This window comes from Anolis carolinensis, chromosome 3, assembly GCF_035594765.1.
Source record: "Anolis carolinensis isolate JA03-04 chromosome 3, rAnoCar3.1.pri, whole genome shotgun sequence".
NCBI classification, from domain to species: Eukaryota; Metazoa; Chordata; class Lepidosauria; order Squamata; family Dactyloidae; genus Anolis; species Anolis carolinensis.
In genome coordinates, this window is record NC_085843.1 from 257,612,664 (window position 1) to 257,633,107 (window position 20,444).

General features: G+C 38.0%; 2 protein-coding genes across 6 annotated transcripts in view; one reads left to right on the forward strand and one right to left on the reverse strand.

Moving 5' to 3' along the window:
• Nucleotides 1–916: 916 nt before the first annotated feature.
• Nucleotides 917–18,869, reverse strand: ankub1 (ankyrin repeat and ubiquitin domain containing 1). 5 transcript variants are annotated; one of them, XM_003218189.4, is made up of 6 exons: nucleotides 18,354–18,673; nucleotides 16,303–16,446; nucleotides 9,886–10,102; nucleotides 6,955–7,069; nucleotides 5,423–6,355; nucleotides 917–1,344 (listed from the first exon to the last, which is right to left on the reverse strand). In XM_003218189.4, exons 1-6 carry the CDS (start codon nucleotides 18,441–18,443, stop codon nucleotides 1,260–1,262), a joined length of 1,584 nt encoding a protein of 527 aa, XP_003218237.2. In that variant the 5' UTR covers nucleotides 18,444–18,673; the 3' UTR covers nucleotides 917–1,259. The 5 variants fall into 5 exon arrangements, with proteins under 5 accessions (XP_003218237.2, XP_008104393.2, XP_008104392.2 ...); XM_008106186.2 differs by lacking the exon at nucleotides 18,354–18,673 and adding an exon at nucleotides 11,967–12,168 and having other exon boundaries at nucleotides 16,303–16,440; XM_008106185.3 differs by lacking the exon at nucleotides 16,303–16,446 and having other exon boundaries at nucleotides 18,354–18,676.
• rnf13 (ring finger protein 13) overlaps nucleotides 6,303–20,444 on the forward strand; it is an 86,557-nt gene continuing 72,415 nt past the window's right edge. The window contains exon 1 of the mRNA XM_062976667.1: nucleotides 6,303–6,369. The gene's annotated coding sequence lies outside the window, so the exon portion shown is untranslated. The remainder of the gene's footprint in view (nucleotides 6,370–20,444) is intronic.

Here is a 20,444-nt window from a genome sequence, read left to right on the forward strand (position 1 = left end):
CAAAGGTGTCTCTCTTTTGTTAATTTTGTTTTACAGTACTGTATTTTGTTGTCTCGCCAACACATATACCACATTTCAGGGTCTCAAGGAGTTCAGATACAATGGAGGTTGTTTTTCTTTGGGCGTTTAAATTTTATCGTCCTTTTGTTTCGGGGTGCATCTGTAGAATTAATGCAGTTTGACACCACTTGAACTGCCATAGCTCAATGTTTATGAATAATTAGTTTTAGTTTTACAAGGTCTTTACCCTTCTCTTCCAAAGAATGCTTGTGCCTCACCAAACTACAAATCCCAGGATCTCATGCCAGTTAAAGGGCCCTTCTACACAGCCACATTATGTAAAAGACAGTACAAAACAATATATATATGTAGAACAATAGCTTATAAAAACAAATTTCCAATAAGAAATAAATAAACGGGTTTAAAAACATTAGTCTAATACAGTTATTGCAAGCAACTCAACAAGATAGATAGGAATCTTAGCACAACTCAATAAAAAGTTAGCCTTCCTGTCATTAAAGCTAAGTGTCTTCATCAAAAGCTTATACAAACAGGAAGGTCTTCAGCTGTTTTTTAAGAGATGTCAGGGAGGGGGCTGTTTTAATCTCCTTGTGGAGGGAGTCCTCTCCCATTAAAGGCAGGAAAGTCCATTCCAATTTTCAGTCTTGCAAATCTTGTGGCTACAACTGTAATCCACAGAGTTAAAAGTTCCCCAGAGTTCTTCAACCTTATTCTTGGGCTTCAGTGGATGTGTAGAGCCCACTTCTCACACAGTATGATGTCTGTTGTTGTTCTTTATATATACCAGATCTCTTGGCAGGGTTAATATCCCTAATTTTCCAAAGGACCTCTGGTTAAAATTCTTTCTCATACCACAATCTCTCCCAGGGCTCCATAGACAAAAACAACCCAACAGTAAACTTCAGTTGTCATTTTTATTTGAAAAAGCAAATCCTTCTCTTTCTCTAATTGAGCTGCCGCTGTCTGTAAACAAACATTTGACTATTTACACAGCCTGATGGCTTATGGCGCTTTATACAGAATCTTTAGTCACAGATGCCATGTTATTAATGGCTGGTATTATTGTGTCTCTATAAACCTTTCTTGACCCAGTTTTAATGTCATTTCAGTGGCAGGAAATGGGGAGTTCTTAAGTTTCTCAGAAATTATATATGTGTTGTACAATCTGCAAATATAATTCATCAGCCCACTCCCTGAAGAATAATCTCTTGAAGAAGCTCATTTAAAACCGGATCTCATCAGTACATAGCTTTGCATATGCTTTTTTTGGCTAAGGTTCTTGCAATATTCAGTTGTTGGAGCCAAGGCTTCTCTTTAAATGAACTGCAATAGAAGATTTAAATACGATATTGGTTATTTTTCAGCGATAGACCAAATAGAATTGCAACTCTTATAACAAACAAACGATAAAGTACTAATGTTGTTGTATATGTGTTGTGTATGCTAGTACTGATAGAGTGGGCATTTGGTTCCAGGATATTACAATCTATAGATATTTGATTTCCAATTATATACGATGCTGTAGTAAAATGGTGTCCCTTTCTATAAAATGGCAAATAACTCAACAAAACGCCAGAGAGAGGCTGAGCATCGGTAAAATGGCAGAAGGCTACTATAGGAAATGCTTATAAATCAGCATAGTGTTCAGAGTGCAGCAAAATCAAGATTTGCATTTTGGAATTCCCCACCTCACTACCGTGTTTCCCCGAAAATAAGACCTCCCCAAAGAATAAGACCTAGCAGGGGTTTGGGGGGATTGCCAAATATAAGGCCTCCCCTGAAAGTAAGACCTAGCAACTAAGGCTGCAGCAGAGTTCCATTGGGAAGCATGGCTGCTGGGCTAAAGCAGCACTCATACACACACCGGAGGGAGGAAAAGTGCTTGCTTTCTGTGCCTCCCTCCCTGCCTTGCCTTGCCTGTCCCCCAGCCGCGGCTTGAAGAACCTTCCGTGGCTGCTGCTGCGCTGCTGTTTCTTCCTTCTCCGTCCAGGCCATGCTGGCCATGCTCCCTTCTTCCCAGAGGCTTCTGATTGGCTCCTGGAGCCAGGGCAAGGGAGGGTGGGAGGGAAGGAAGAGGGCTTTCATCCTGCTGCTTCTGCTCCTTAAAGGTACAGGACGCACTGGGATTCTCCTCTCATCCTTATCCCTATCCTATGCCATGAAACTGATTATTTTATACTATTATTCTATTACCATATATTATCATCATATTCTGTTACTATTATTATATCCCATTATTATATTATCCTATTAATATATTTTAAATCATTATATTATATTTTTCTATTATTATTATATCATTATATTATTATTCTATTATTATTCTATTATTATTCTATTATTATTCTATTATTATTCTATTATATTTTCATATTGTTATATTATTATTCTGTTATTATTAAATTCCATTTTATATTACCCTATTAATATATTTTATATCATTATATTCTATACTATTATTCTATTATATTATATTATTTTATTATTATTAGCATATTCTATTATTATTATATTCCATTTTATACTATCCTATTAATATATTTTATATCATTCTATTCCATTCTATTATTCTATTATATTATCCTATTATTATTATATTATTATGCTATTCTATTATATTATCCTATTATTATATTATTATGCTATTCTGTTATTCCATTATTATATTATCCTATTAATACCATATTATTATCATATTCTGTTATTATTATATCCTATATTATATTATCTCATTAATATATTGTATATCATTATATTATTATTATATTATCATATTATTATTATAGTATATTATATTATTCATCATTCATGACTACATTGAAACTAGAATAGAGAGAAATCAGCATGGAAACCTTGTGAAACCTAAATTGCAAGAGGTACCATAGATTGTTGTACATGTAAATAATGGTAGTAACAAGAAATTCTTGATAGGATTCATCATTTGTCTGGTTATGCTGGTTTGTGATGACAACTACTTTACAGTATATAATAAATGTTCATTTTGTTGTTCAACAATAAATGTGAGCTCTTCTTCATGGAAAAATAAGACATCCCCTGAAAATAAGACCTAGTGCATCTTTGGGAGCAAAAATTAATATAAGACCCTGTCTTATTTTCGGGGAAACAGGGTATATTTCATGCTATGGTCAGTTGAATCCATGGATACAGAACAGGTGGACATAGAAAAACAACTGTATGTAGTACTATCAATATAAAAATATATTTTCAAAGAAAAACAAGCCAGAGAGACTCCTGCCCCAACGAGTTTACAGTCTGTCTTTCAGTTGAGGAAGGTAGGAAGAAGAAAATAGTAAGGGATCAATGAGAGGATTTGCTCTCTAGTATTTAAGTTTTGTTTCAGTGAAAAACCAGTGCTGATTGGTCATATCAAAGGAAAGACCTAGCCTTTTTTGTATTTAACTGGGGTTTGAAGAAGAACTAGATGTTGCACAGAACAGACGTTATTGGATGTAGTTCCTGGCATAAGTGGAAGACAGAAGAAAATATTGCAACCTTTTAGGAGAGGGGGAGCAATGGACCTCCTTATATTGTTTTATTTCAACTGCTGGCACTCCAGACTGGGTAGTCAATAGTTAGGCATGATGCAAATTGTGGTTCATCAGCATCTGGAAGAGAGCCCTCCATCCCTGTTTTAGGAGGTAAAAATATCCCTGAGACAGCACTAAGTGGGTAGTAATGGATAAATGAACATGGAACCCTTTTGTACTAATACAGCACTATGATTTCACTTTGACTGCCACAATAACATCCTATGGAAACCTTGAATTTGTACTTTGGGAAGTCACTGGAGGTGTTTGGCCTTAAACTACAAATATCAGCATTCTACAGGATGTTGCCATGCCATCTGGTTACCAATATGTCTAATGTACACCTGCATATATTTTTTGGCCGGGGAAGTTGCAAAAGTTGGTGTTTTCCTGTGTCAGGGAATACTTTTAGCTTAGCTGCCAAAATATGTATCCATAGCTGATTTTTTTTAGTGTCCATCAAAATATATGGCAGCTTTATCACTAAACAAATACGTTTATTTCTCCAAATGAGTTTATAACCCACATATAACCCAGTTTCCATATATTCTGAATTATTATTATAAAGCCCTATACTGCTTAGGCCTGATTCACTGTGTTTTCCCCCTATCACCCTAATTGCTTTGTGTGATGAAAAACTATCTCTTCTAGGTTGTTTAGTGTTATTGATTCCTTTAATTTTCTTCTACACATTAACAATTTTCAGCTTTTGGGACTTTTTTTCTGCAATCTTAGCATAGTAAGAAATTATTGCTTCATTCAGTTATCTTTCTTCATCTGCTTTGCACATATAGACCAAAGGCAGCATTGTATGGTACAGAAATCACTCTTAACACATGGTGGCAGTATCCACTCATCTGTAAAAATGTTTAGCTATTCCCAGCATGCAGGAATCCCTCCAAATAAGAATTGGCAGGTTTCCATAAATGAGAAGATTCTATTATTGCTTTTACACAATTTAGAACAAAAACCTTAGGAAAACAGGGAGGTGATCTGGCCACATTACCAAAGAAAGAGAATAACAGCCAGATCTTACACACATGCACACCCCCCCAATATTATTAGGCTTGGTACAAAGCAGAGCTTTGAAAAGTAGCGTTACCAGTTCAGGATCATCCCAGGCACTGAGATTTCCAAGGCAAAACCTGAGATCTAGTGACAGCCCCTGATGATGTCATTACATATTATGTGTCAACCACAGTTGTCCATTCATTCAAACAAACAAATACTCCACAGATAAGGGAGGTACATTTGTTTCTGTTAAGCAATTAAGGAAGAAATCTTTGCTAAAGGGATATTCTCAGATCAAGGTAAAATTAGACCATTGTTCTTTCATATCTTCTCAGGAAGAATGGATAAAGAACCTTTAATCTATTTTACAGTTGGCTCTCCATATCCATGGATTCTGCACCCATGGGTTCTACAAAAATAATGTTGTAATTTTATACAAGGAATTATTCCTTATTATATACAATGGGAATTCAGCACTACACTGTTACAACACTTTAGTCCACTTTGGCTGGATCTACACTGCCACATAATCTAGTTTCTGAATCCAGATTATTTGCTTTGAATTTGATTACAAGATACTACATAGCAATATAATTCAGTTCAAATAAAATAACCTGGGTTCAGAAACTGGATTATATGGCAGGCAGTGTAGATGGGGTCTTTATCTGCTATGTCAACATTCAAAGTCTGATTCTGATTTTTTTTATATTTTGAAAGAGCAACTGGAAATTATGTTTCTACTTCACAAAGTGCCACTAATTGCTAACTTCTGGCTTGTTGTGTATGGATAAATGAGTCACCAACCTTTTATTTAAAGGTAGGAGGAGGAGGCAAACACATACCTGGCTATGGCTAAGCAGTAGATTGCATTCTCCCTTGGAGTTCTTCCACTGTGTTCTGAAAAAGATGCCAGAGAAGGTTTTAATAGGAACTTTGCATTGGGTATGGAATAATAATAAGATGGTTTATGGACAGGTCCAGGGGGTAGAGGAACCCGGGCTAGACACATATGTTGGTCCATATAGTCTGCACTGCTAAGAGGCCTCTTCTTCCTTTTGTTGCTCTTCTTTTGCTTCTTTTGTTTATGCATGTCAGCTCTTTTGTTCCCATCTATCACTGGAGGTAATTTGACATTGGTTCCTTTGAAATGCCTCTTTGAAATTCTTGAGTGACTACCTTCTTCATGCTGAAACTGATCATTTAAACTTGGCAGTTTGCATCCTCTGCCATCCACATCCTTGACTCTGGATGAATACAAACTTCTGGAAGTCATTTTTGATTTTGTGAAGCCATCCACAAGGACAACATCTCCAACTCGTGTTCTGAAAGTTGCTGTCTGGATGCGTCGCTTTTTCCTATGGATATTTTTTTGAGCTTGAAGAAGCCACAGTTTTAACTTAATATAGATTTTCATGGGAAGGGAGAAATTAGGGCAGGAAACCACAGACCATATCTTGGTGACTAAATACAGTACACAGTCCTTATGTCTGTGCTGGATGCATAACTGCAGTGGAGTTTGCCCGGCAGAGTTTTGGCATTCAAGGCATAAAGCACTGAAATTAACAAAGGCTTTCAGCATCACGAGTTGGCCAGCTTCTGCAGCTGCATGCACAGGACATTTTGTGATATCGGGATGACTGTTTTCATGACACCATTCACGATAGGGATGCACACCAATTGGTTCAGTGGGTTTTGTACTCTTTTTCAGGAGCCAGGCTGAAAGCTGAAGATGTCCAAAGAAGGCTGCCATATACAGAGCTACCCTCCTTTGATATCTGAAAGAAATCAGGTATTCAATAATTTAGTTATAAAGTAAGGATTTGTTGGGAAGGTATGAAAGAATGTAATATTGGGACTGGATATAATGTTGAAATTACTGCAATATGATCATTAGCTGGGATGAGATTTGGAAGATCACAGGTTGGACTTAGTTGTTGGCTTGAGGCCTTTGTGTGGTTGAGAGTTGAACTCAGGGTTAGTTAGCAAGGAGAGGTGTGATGTAGATGTATTAAATAAGTAACCTTTGATGTTATGTTCAATTTCAGTTTAATAAATATTTAAATGAAGAATACATCTCCTATATCCGTGGGGATATGCTGCTGGACCTTGTGGTGATGCATCTGAGGAAATACGCTTTGTCTATGAAAGCTTTATGCTACCTACTTTGTTCTCTCATTTAGTCTGTAAGGGGCTACAAGGTCCCTTCATATTTAGATGTTTTAGACTAATATGGCTATGTCATTGAACTCCACCACCAGAAGGATGTTATATCATTGTTTAGTGGGTATATTCGTTTGTGTAAAAGTTAAGAGGGATTTTTGGACATTCACAGTCTGAAAGAAGAAATTTTAGATTTGATTTTGAGCCACCATACTTGAGTACTGGCTCTTCCTTTGACAGATAGCGTCGGACCTTAGGTGTGTTTCCTAAAACACATCCGGTCAGAAATTCTTTCCATCCATCCCAAACATCCAAATGAAGAGTTGCACCTGCCAAAAAAAAAAGAGTTCTAGTTATTTGTGGGACTTTATCTTTTTGTTCAGGATGCCATCCATGCATTTCTGTCCAGTAAAGAGGCAATATACTTATTTATTTTTATAATTTTATTTACTTTATTTTTACCCCACCTTTCTTCTAATATAGGGACTCAAGGCAGCTAACAATCCATCTAAAACAAGGCAAATATATTGAAAATATAAATATTAAAAATCCAACAATTTATGATATTCAAAGCATAGACTATATATACAGTAGAGTCTTACTTATCCAACATTCGCTTATCCAACATTCTGGATTATCCAACGCATTTTTGTAGTCAATGTTTTCAATACATCGTGATATTTTGGTGCTAAATTCGTAAATACAGTAATTACTACGTAGCATTACTGCACATTGAACTACTTTTTCTGTCAAATTTGTTGTATAACATGTTGTTTTTGGTGCTTAATTTGTAAAATCATAACCTAAATTGATGTTTAATAGGCTTCTCCTTAATCTCTCCTTATTATCCAACATATTAGCTTATCCAACGTTCTGCCGGCTCATTTATGTTGGATAAGTGAGATTCTACTGTGTGTGTGTGTGTGTGTGTGTGTGTGTGTGTATATAATTTATATACCGCTCTTCTCCCCCAGGGGACCTATCTCTCTCTCTCTCTCTTTCTCCTCTCTCTCTCTCTCTCTCTCTCTCTCTCTCTCTCTCTCTCTCTCTATATATATATATATATATATATATATATATATATATCTCCTTCATAGAAGGTAATTTTAAGCATGCATCATTAATCTGTGACTTCGTTTATCTTATTTATTATATATTGTATTTATTAAAATATTTTAAACCAGTGGCAGCTGATGGCTTTCAAATCACTGATGAAGTGAATCCTCCCTGGCATTTAGTTCAAACTTGAGCTGCTCAAGGTGATCAACCTATTTTGAGGACAAGCCCTTTCAATCCAGACTAAAGCCCAGAACAGAGTCAATGCCCCACTAACAAACAGCAGCTACTATAGTTTCTATCCCACTCTGTTATAATCTATGCCATTAGACAATTTAAAACAGTTGAATAATTGAAGCAGAACAAAAACAGAAAACTGATATATTGGAAAAATAGCAATGATCTCTTTAGTTCCTTGAAGGTTGATTTGATGCTGAGATAAAGGAACTGCCTGAACCAGTCAGGTACTGTCAGGTACTGTACCTAAGTTAAGGGTATTCTGTATGTGAATGTGAGATAGATAGATAGATAGATAGATAGATAGATAGATAGATAGATAGATAGATAGATAGAAAAACATATTTTGTACTGCTTTCTTGTATACAAATTTTAAACATTTCTTGAAATGGAATCTTATGCAATTTGATTCACAATTAAACCTTGCTGGGTTCATGGGTCTTACTCTTGGGCCCCTTCTACATGGCCATATAAAATCTAGATTAGATTCATATAATCCAGTTCAAAGCAGATAATGTGTATTATGTGCTTTGATAATCTAGATCAGGGGTCCTCAAACTTTTAAATCCTTCAGACTGTGGAGGGGCCGAATTATCATTTGGAAAAAAAAGAACAATTTTCTATGCACACTGTAGTGCAAAACAACAACAACAATGAAAGTACAATACAATATTTAAAAATGAAAACAATTGTAACCAACACAAACCTATCAGGATTTCAATGGGAAGTGTGGGCCTGCTTCTGGCCAATGAGATAGTCAGGTTAATTAGGATTGTTGTTGTTGTTGTGTGTCTTCAAATCATTTCAGACTTTGGGTGAGCCTAAGTCTAAAATTATTTATTTATTCATTTACTATATTTATTTATTACATTTATATCCTGCCCTTTTCACCCCGAAGGGGACTCAGAGCAGCTGTATGTACATACAATATATTATATTATTTGCATAGCACAATATTAGCATTATATATTACTACTAGCTGTGCCCGGCCACGCGTTGCTGTGGCGAAGTATGGTGGTATGGGAAATAAAGTATTGAGGAATTGGTGGTAGTTAAGGTAAAGGGTAAAGGTGTGGAGTCCAGGTAATCCAGTTAAAGCAGATAATATAAGAATCTAAATGGGTTATATAGCTGTGTGGAAGGGCCTTGAGTCTAAACTGCCATATAATCCAGTTAAAATCTGATAATCTGTGGAAGAGGCCTAAGTGAGGCCTAACTCTGCCTGTCCCCTGGGCTGAGTGGGTTGCTAGGAGACCAAGTGGGCGGAGCTTGGCCTTCTAACTGGCAGCAATTGGATAAAAACAATTATTCCTCTTCCTCTAATTAGGACTTTATTTTTCTTTTCTTTTTGTTGTATTAACCTAAAGGCGTGGATGATGGGTTGAGTTGTCAATTTTCGAAGTTGTGGGGTGTTTAGTTTTGTTGTTTTGGCGGTCGCCAGGATTCCATCACTCTTTTATATATATAGGTATTGAACTATACCACTATACTGTAATATTATATGTAATATATATCATATAATTAATATTATTATATGGTATTATTAGTATTATATTGTATAACATTATATTATTATCAATATTATATGTATATACAATATATTATATTATTTAAAATGATATAAAAATATTATATTATAAAACTGAGGGCGGGGGCCAGGTAAATGACCTTGGAGGGCCGCATCCGGCCCCCGGGCCTTAGTTTGGGGACCCCTGATCTAGATTATATGGCAGTGTAGAAGGGGCCCCACTGAGTTAATATGTAGCCTTAATTTAGCTGGCTCCAGGGGAAAAACCTGGAGGTTTAAGTTGTCACGTAGGAAAAAAAATAACAAATGCAAACAATCTTATACCTATATCTAACTGATAATCACTCAACGTGTTGCAGTCATACATTTCTCTTCCCTCTTGAGTCCTGAGGCAATAAATGCTGCTTGGGAAGCCAGTCTTCAAGGTTACAAGATTTTTCAGTTGAGAAACCTTTGATGAGAGAAGATACATCCTTCCCATTATGGGGACTTTTTCATGAGTGACAGCATTACATACATAGAGAATGGGCTTGTTTTCTTCCTGAAAAGAAAACCCAGTTCATGGCATTGTTATACCAATCTTAAAGATAAACTTCAGCTAATGATATGGATGTGTTCCTGGCTATGATTTCATTAACAGAAAATTGAAATAAGCCTTGCATAAACAACCCCAAACACTTCGAATTTCCCAGAAACTACTTTAAAGCTTCTTCCAAAATACACCCGGGGATGATTTTTGCTTTTACTGGCCTCTTTTTAAAAATTATTTTCATCTTTCTAGCCAAATTTATAGGGTTTTTGTTGTTGTTATTTTTAGCCTGCTGAAGGAAGCTGATGAAATACTTTGGATCCTGTCTCCTAGTAAAAGATTTTGACAAAGAGCCTGCCTACACCTGAAGAAAACCCCTTCCTCACACCATATTTTCCTGACCTGCACAGACCCCATTTTTGCCTCATTAGTACCACATGCAGCATGCACATCATAGTTTGCCACATATGTCCCCTGGACAAACCCAACTCAAATAACCATTCTCATTTTTATTAGTTGTAGTGGCAAGGCATTGGCCACTTTACTCTTTTCCCTTTGTGTAATTCATGCAAATACCTATATTTCTGCCTAAGGAGTCTTTAGCCATCCTGTTATGACAAGATGTGCAAATACACATATACTAGTATATTCATCTGCAATGACCTGTGTACATGTTCCATATGTATGTATGTGTGTGTGTGTGTGTGTATATACAAACACACACACCAGTGGCAGTAAACCAAATGTCAGAAGTTTCACTATTAAGTGACTTCCCAGCAACCTACATAAACAGTGAATAAAATTGCTGCATGATACGAGTCTACTTTGGGATAGCTCTTATCTTTATATTGGGAAGTGATAAGAAATCACGTATAGCTAATGTAGTGCAGTATATGGTGTTGGTTCAAACAGAGAACAGTTTTGTTACTCCATTAGATAGCTTTCAGCCTCAGTAGAAATAAAATGATAGTTAACTGCTTGCCTCGAGCTATAGAAATGCTCATATGAGTGCAGACTTTTTTCAGCCCAGTTCTGTCCTTGTTTACCACACAGAGAATAAATCCAGCTCAGATCACAGGGGTGGACTGGGCAGAAGCCAGCAGGTTTGAATTCAATGTTCTATTCCTTGTTTTTCTGTTCTGTGCCCCAAGTAATGATGTGCCAGCAACAACAAAATTTCTGCCTTAAAAAACTCTCTCAAAACAAAAAAATAAAGTAAGACAGAAATAATTATTTCAGAACTCTCAAGTCAGAGCCAAGCTCCACCAAGGAACTCTTTTTAAAAAAGCTTCCTTCAAAGGAGAGCAGGAGGACCTCTTAATGTAGAAAAGCTATTATCTACTTTCTGCAAACATTCTGATTAGACAATGCACATGGCTTCCTTTTTTTATCAAACAATTGGACTGAAACAGCACTCAAGCTCTGGTGCAATAATTCTTCCCATTTATAGTCTGAGAAATACCATGTTGACATAGGCTAGGATACCATATGTGAGGCAGTTATTTTAAAAATAACTTTTCAGAACTGCATAAAAAGACAAATAAAAGAGCTCAAGCCCAAATTAACACTAGAAATCAAAATGGCTAAGCTGCAGCTATCTTGAGTTGGATGTATTCATAAAACAACATTATGTTGTTGTTAACCTCCACAGGTCAACCTCAGCTTATAGCAACCACATGAATGAGAGACCTCCAAGTTATACTATCATCAACAGCCCTGCTCAGACCTTGTAAACTCAGGCATTTTTATGAAGCTTATCTATCAGTATTGAGATTTTTCTCTTTTCCTACTGCTTTCTACCCTGCCAAGCATTATTGTCTTTTTTAAAGTAAGCAATGTCTTTTCATCATATGTACAACAGTCTCAGTTTATTCACCTTGCCTTCTTAGGAGAGTTCTTATTTTAGAACTGATTTGTCTTTTTAGCAGTCCACAGTATGGGGAAGATCCTTCCTTGGAGACTTTTAACAGTGACTGGATGGCCATCTGTCAGAGGTACTTTGATTGTGCTTGTCTTGCATGGCAGCGGGTTGGACTGGATGGCACACTGGTCTCTTCCAACTCTATTATTCTTTGATTCTATGAAAGATAATGGCATGGTCAATCCTAACTTTAGTATTCAATGATATATCTTTATAGTGCCAGATCTTGTCTAGTTCTTTTATAGCTGCCCTTCCAAGTCCTTGTCTTCTTTTGATTTCTTAACTGTGGCCCCCATTCTGATTAATATCTAAATCAAGGTATGGAAAATATTTAACTATTTCACGGTCTTCATCATCAGCTTTAAAGTTATATATGTCATCTGTGGTCTTTTTTTCCCTATAGCATCCACCTGTAAATCTGTCTTTGCATTTTTTTTTCTTCAGTAATCTTTCCACGTCTTTGTATCTTTTGCTAGTCCCATTGGGTAGATAGGGCAGGTTACAAATAGAGTGTTAGTATTATTATAGTATGGCGTTCTTTAGTGTGACATGACTCATTGGAAAAGTTGGTAATGCTTGGTAAAGTTGAAGGCAGTAGGAAAAGAGGAAGACTACATTATTGATCGATTCTTATTCAAACGGTTCAGTGGCTCCATTTTCCCTCCTCAGAGCTGCATCCTCGATAAATCAATGCTAGTGTATCCAGGGGCATCATAGAATCATAGAGTTGGAAGAGATCACAAGGGCCATCCAGCCCATCCCCCTGCCATTCAGGAAATCACAATCAAGCACCCCTGACAGATGGCTATCCAGCCTCTGCTTAAAAACCTCTCAAGAATACTCCACAATCCTTTGAGGCAGCATATTCCATTGTCAAACAGCTCTAATTTTTAAGTACAGTAGAGTCTCACTTATCCAAGCCTCGCTTATCCAAGTTTCTGGATTATCCAAGCCATTTTTGTAGTCAATGTTTTCAAAATATAGTGATATTTTGGTGCTAAATTCGTAAATACAGTAATTACGACATAACATTACTGCGTATTGAACTGCTTTTTCTGTCAAATTTGTTGTAAAACATGATGTTTTGGTGCTTAACTTGTAAAATCATAACCTAATTTGATGTTTAATAGGATTTTCCTTAATCCCTCCTTATAGAATCATAGAATCATAGAATAGTAGAGTTGGAAGAGACCTCATGGGCCATCCAGTCCTACCCCCTGCCAAGATGCAGGAAATCGCATTCAAAGCACCCCCGACAGATGGCCATCCAGCCTCTGCTTAAAAGCCTCCAAGGAAGGAGCCTCCACCACAGCCCGGGGGAGAGAGTTCCACTGTCGAACAGCCCTCACAGTGAGGAAGTTCTTCCTGATGTTCAGGTGGAATCTCCTTTCCTGTAGTTTGAAGCCATTGTTCCGTGTCCTAGTCTGCAGGGCAGCAGAAAACAAGCTTGCTCCCTCCCCCTATGACTTCCCTTCACGTATTTGTACATGGCTATCATGTCTCCTCTCAGCCTTCTCTTCTGCAGGCTAAACATGCCAAGCTCTTTAAGGGCTTGTTCTCCAGACCCTTAATCATTTTAGTCGCCCTCCTCTGGACGCTTTCCAGCTTGTCAACATCTCCCTTCAACTGTGGTGCCCAGAATTGGACGCAGTATTCCAGGTGTGGTCTGACCAAGGCAGAATAGAGGGGGAGCATGACTTCTCTGGATCTAGACGCTATACCCCTATTGATGCAGGCCAGAATCCCGTTGGCTTTTTTAGCTGCTGCATCACATTGTTGGCTCATGTTTAACTTGTTGTCCACGAGAACTCCAAGGTCTTTTTCGCACACACTGCTGTCAAGCCAGGCGTCCCCCATTCTGTATCTTTGATTTCCATTTTTTCTGCCAAAATGAAGTATCTTGCATTTGTTCCTGTTGAACTTCATTTTGTTAGTTTCGGCCCATCTCTCTAGTCTGTCAAGATCGTTTTGAATTCTGCTCCTGTCTTCTGGAGTTAGTTATCCCTCCCAGTTTTGTGTAGTCTGCAAACTTGATGATCGTGCCTTCTAATCCTTCGTCTAAGTCGTTAATAAAGATGTTGAACAGAACCGGGCCCAGGACGGAGCCCTGCGGCACTCCACTTGTCACTTCTTTCCATGATGAAGATGACACATTGGTGAGCACCCTTTGGGTTCGTTCGCTTAGCCAATTGCAGATCCACCTAACCGTAGTTTTGTCTAGCCCACATTTTACTAGTTTATTTGCCAGAAGGTCGTGGGGGACTTTGTCGAAGGCCTTACTGAAATCCAGTAGGCTACATCCACAGCATTCCCTGTATCGACCCAACTCGTAACTCTATCGAAAAAAGAGATCAGATTAGTCTGGCATGACTTGTTTTTGGTAAATCCGTGTTGACTATTAGCAATGACCGCATTTGTTTCTAAGTGTTCGCAGACCACTTCCTTGATGATCTTTTCCAGAATCTTGCCTGGTATCGATGTGAGGCTGACCGGACGGTAATTGTTTGGGTCGTTCTTTTTTCCCTTCTTGAAGATAGGGACCACATTCGCCCTCCTCCAATCTGCTGGGACTTCTCCCGTTCTCCAAGAACTCTCGAAGATAATTGCCAGTGGTTCTGAAATAACTTCCGCTAATTCCTTCAATACTCTTGGATGTAGCTGATCTGGCGCTGGGGACTTGAATTCGTTTAGAGAGGCCAGGTGTTCCTGGACAACTTGTTTCCCTATTTGGGGTTGGATTTCCCCCAATCCTTCGTCCATTCCATGTTGCTGAGGTTGAAGATGGCTTTCTTTTTGTGAGAAGACCGAGGCAAAGAAGGCATTGAGCAGTTCTGCCTTTTCCCTGTCCCCTGTCGCCATCACCCCATCTTCTCCTTGCAGAGGCCCTATCGCCTCCTTTTTCTTCCTTTTTCTACCAACGTAAGCAAAAAAGCCTTTTTTGTTGTTTTTTATGTCCCTGGCAAGCCTGAGCTCATTTTGTGCTTTAGCCTTGCGAACCTTTTCCCTACAGGTGTTGGCTATACGTTTGAATTCTTCTTTGGTGATTTCTCCCCTTTTCCACTTCTTGTGCATGTCACTTTTGAGCTTTAGCTCAGTTAGAAGTTCTTTGGACATCCATTCTGGCTTCTTTGCACTTGTCTTATTTTTCTTCTTTGTTGGCACTGTTTGCATTTGCATTATTATCCAAGATATTCGCTTATCCAAGCTTCTGCTGGCCCGTTTAGCTTGAATAAGTGAGACTCTACTGTAGTTCTTTCTAAGGTTTAGGTGCATCTTGGTTTATACAGAAAAAAGGAATAAGCAGAGTGGGCATTCCCTTGTCCAGTCTTGCCCAACTCTGCTCCACTGTTTAGAGAGTTTTATTCCAGCCTCGCTCTAATACTAGAAAGATACAGTACCAGGCTGGGAAAACTTTTTTGATTTTCTGTTAAGTTTTATTACATTGCTCTAGACTTTTTTTTTAAAAGAAGACTAAAGCTTGAAGATGAAATGAGATGGAAGACTTCTCACATCCACTTTGTCATTACTGTAGCAATCATAACCAAACTTGCTTTTAAAATCTGTCTGGGTCTAGGAGCTAACATTTACATTTCCCTGATGTCCTGTGTAACATTATACCTGCTGCTGTGGAAAATTTAAATAATCCATTTTAATTTTCTACAATGTCTGAAGCAACGAACCCCATCTTCCACTCCACCAGCTCCACTGGGAACCAGCGTCAGAGAATGTAGTATTTCTTAGCTGGTCGGTGATGAACCAGAGCACTGCTCATGCTTCTAGCAGATAAATCTGTCAGAAACAACCATGAAAGGACTTGAAGGACCCATACCAGACCAATAAGCTGTTCCTTAATATATCTGGATCTTTCTTTCCATAGAATCAATTTCTATGGAAAATAGAAGTTCATTTAGATACATGGAATCTTTGTATGTAAAGCATACAAAATGTTAAGAAATACAACCTTTAAGATAGAGTATTAAAATCTTTGCAGATCCCTTGAGACGTGATTTGTTATTATTGAAATCTCTGCAGGTCCCTTATACTGCAAAACTGAAGATTAAATCTAATTGCTTTAATGCCTCCCTGCTGTCATTATCTAAAAGTTTCTATGTTCTATCTGAATTACGGCTAAGTGATACTAGCATAAGTCCCATAAAGTAAACAGTGCATGCTTGGTGTGTTAGTTAGGCAACCTGGTATACTCTCTCTCTCTCTCTCTCTCTCTCTCTCTCTCTCTCTCTCTCTCTCTCTCTCTCTCTCTCTCTTTCTCTCTCTCTTAATCATACTGTACCTTAAGTACACATTTAATCATGGATGAAACTGAAATGCCCACATCAGCAAGAATCCAGCTGTCCTTTAACACTGCTCCTGCATACATCAATTTCAAATATCTCCTGCCTTGTTTGTCTTCAGAGAGAGGAACATGAAAATAATCCTTAAAGGGGGGAAATCAGTTAATAGCAGTAAATAAACCAACATGGAGACAAATTTCCATCTTCTGCATACAGGCTACATTTTATATATCTTAATCTGGAATAATAGTATGCAAAGGGTCTTCTAGCACTTTTGTGACTAATTGAGGGTGCATCTACATTGCAGAATTAATGCAGTTTGACACTACTTTCACTGCCTTGGTTCAATCCTGGAATTTGTAATTTAGTAAGGCTCCAGCCCTCATTGAAACACACAGTTGAAGACAGCTTCCATGATTCTATAGCCTTCACTCAGCGCAGTTAAAGTGGTGTCAAACTGCATTAATACTACAGTACAGATGCAATCTAAGGCCCCTTCCACACAGCTGTATAAAATCAACATTGAACTGCATTGTATGGCAGTATGGATTTAGATAATCCATGTTGAAAACAGATATTGTGGATTATCTGCCTTGACATTCTGGGTTATATGGCTACAGTATGTGGAAGGGCCCTAAGATCAAGAAGTTGTAGCATAACCTTCTATAGACCCAGGGCCCTTCCACACAGCCATATAACCCAGAATATCAAGGCAGATAATCCACAATATCGGCTTTGAATTGGGTTATCTGAGTCTGTGTGCTGCCACATAATCCAGTTGAATGTGGATTCTATACAGCTGTATGGAAGGGGCTGCAGTCTTAATCCCGCATCTCTCTTTTGAATTCAGTAGACATACTTACAGCCAAACATGCATAGAATTGAAATGCAATTTGATGCAAAATAATTTATGAGTGAGTCACTCTTAATTCCGTAAACATGCTCTGGAGCACAGTGTGACAAACCTAACTGAATATATCAGATGACTTATATTTAGGCTTTTATCATGTCATGTTGATTTACAATGCCCTTTGCCCTCAATAATTCTGGTTATGAGTTTGGTGATAGAATTACATTCTCTACTACCACAACGATGCTTGAGCATAGGGGCAGGGGGTGTGTAGTTCTTCAGATGTTTTGAATCAGAACTGCCAGCAGTTAGTCACTGTCTACTAGGGTTTAAAATTTCAATGTGAATATCTTTGCTTTGCATAATATTAAACTGGTCAACATAATTTCGGTGCCCCAAATGTTAGCCTATTTCTGGGTATATTTGATCTGCTGGTTCCAAAAAGGAATGGTTTTCCCTTCTAATCTCTAGCTTTTGAGATACAGAACATATGCAATATACCAGTCTTCATCTGCTGACCCATAGAAAAACCATGATGACCATATCTAAGAAAGTAGAACTGATACTGTCTATCCAATGCAATTTTTTCAGAACCCAAACAACCCCAGGAACAGGCCTAAAAACCAACACACTAAAATTGGGCTGTTTTGTTGGGCTGTGTAATTAAAAGAATTCAGATGCACTTCAAATACAACAGCGTTCTTAGGCTGGGCTCCTGTGTATCAAAGAATAAGTACTAGTCAATTCAGTTGGTATTTCTTCTGAATGTACATGCATAGGATTGTGCTGCTAATTATTTAGGTTTTTCTGCTTACCTGAGCTATCCCAGACAAAATAAATGTGCTTTCTCTAATGAGTGTAGATATACTTGAAACTGTTCATTGAGCCCAGATTTCAAGGAGAAAAAAAAAGAAATTGATGAGGAAAAAGAAGCCCAGTCAAGTGAATTAAACAGAACCCAAGGGCAGCTTTCCACTAACATAATCTGGTAATATCAATTTAAATCAAGAAGCTTAAAATGAAAGACAGTGACAAAGATTCAATTAAAGCCGAGCTCCTTGTGTTTTAGAAAAAGCTGCAGCATGCATGAAATCTGAGTGATTTTCCTTCATTTGAGCAGTGAGTATTATCTGATTCCAACTTCCACATTTATTAAAAATCAGTATTATGAAGCAATTTGGCTAAAGGTCATGGTCTTACCTTTATCATCTGCTTTACGTCTTTCACTGTATCCTCTGATGAGATGTCAAAAGATTCGCAAAGTCCTTCAAAGGCAACAAAAATCCTCATTTTGAAAAAATATTATTAGCACATCTCTTAATGTCTTTCGATTTTACCACACAACATGCAAATCATATCTTAATAGAAGCCCAAAGAAAAGCCAGCTCAGAGGAGACTGTAAATATCCAGCTTTAACTACACCCATTTTGCTTCCAACACAAGAGGCAGCCTGGAAAATACTGGCTCAAACAAGCAGGAGAGAACAATGAATAGAACTTGTTTCCTAGGGTAGGCTGAATAGGAAAAATGTCCCTTTCTCTAGTTCACAAACTCAATTAAACTGGAAAAGCAGGTATTGATCAAGGCAAGTGTGAACATGTTTTTTCTACACGTATATATGCATTACACTAGTTATATTAGCCCAAAAGGCATTTATCAAACCACAAAGAACTATACTATGACATAAATGAGGGTGGTGTTTATTTTATTCCTTATAGCACCTTTTCAACTGTCTGTAAATAAATCTAACCACAGCTCTCGTGTTTCCATAACAACTTTATAAACCTGTTAACTTGGCCAGCCCTGCCAATTCCAATTAGAAGCCAACTTGTTTTTGACACAATGAAGAAAGGAAAGAAGACAACAAGCTCATTCACATTACAGGATTTAATTGCCATGGTTCTGTTCTATGGAATCTTGAGACTGCAGTTTTGGGAAGGTTTAAACAAATACTTAGTGCCTCACTAAGTGACAGCATTCCATGGGATGGAAACACAGGAGCTGAAGTGGAAAAATAACATTATAATTCTGTAACATGAATGAGCCCAAGGAGGAGGAGGAGGAGGAGCAGGAGGGAAGAAGTTGACAGGAGAAAATAAAAGAAGTCAGGACAATTCAGAGGTTTTTAGATGGCATATTTTAGTATCCGGCAGCAGAGGCGGTCCAACAATGAGGCGAATTAGGCAGTCGCCTGTGGCGCAAAACATACGGGGGCGCAGTTGAGACGGCTTTTTCTGTTGATTTGTTGTAAAACATGTTTTGGTGCTTAGTTTGTAAAATCTTAATGTAATTTGATGTTTAATAGGCTTTCCCTTAATCCCTCCTTATTATCTAACATTTTCGCTTATCCAACACTTTTATTTTTCAGTGATTGGTTTGGGGGGGGGGGGGGGCAAAATTCTGTTCGCCTACACTTGAAAAATACCTAAGGCTGGCTCTGTCCAGCAGCCACCATGGACAATGATAATACAGGGAATTGTTGTCTAGACAAAGTGACTTTTCCAGACTTTGAGTCAACAGCAATATTCTGTACTGTTTCATATACATTTACAGCTTGGAAGATGTGGCTTTCTTAAGTCTTCCCTTAATCCCTCCTTATTATCTAACATTTTCGCTTATCCAACACTTTTATTTTTCAGTGATTGGTTTGGGGGGGGGGGGCAAAATGAAGGAATTACTGAGCGGCATTCCATGGACGCCGATATTAAAAAACAAGGGAGTTAAGGATGGATGGGAGTTTTTCAAAAGTGAAATACTCAAGGCGCAAATGCAAACAGTGCCAACAAAGAAGAAAAATAAGACAAGTGCAAAGAAGCCAGAATGGATGTCCAAAGAACTTCTAACTGAGCTAAAGCTCAAAAGTGACATGCACAAGAAGTGGAAAAGGGGAGAAATCACCAAAGAAGAATTCAAACGTATAGCCAACTCCTGTAGGGAAAAGGTTCGCAAGGCTAAAGCGCAAAATGAGCTCAGGCTTGCCAGGGACATAAAAAACAACAAAAAAGGTTTTTTTGCTTATGTTGGTAGAAAAAGGAAGAAAAAGGAGGCGATAGGGCCACTGCAAGGAGTAGATGGGGTGATGGCGACAGAGGATAGGGAAAAGGCAGAACTGCTTAATGCCTTCTTTGCCTCGGTCTTCTCACAAAAAGAAAGCCATCTTCAACCTCAGCAACATGGAATGGACGAAGGATTGGGGGAAATCCAACCCCAAATAGGGAAACAAGTTGTCCAGGAACACCTGGCCACTCTAAACGAATTCAAGTCCCCAGGGCCAGATCAGCTACATCCAAG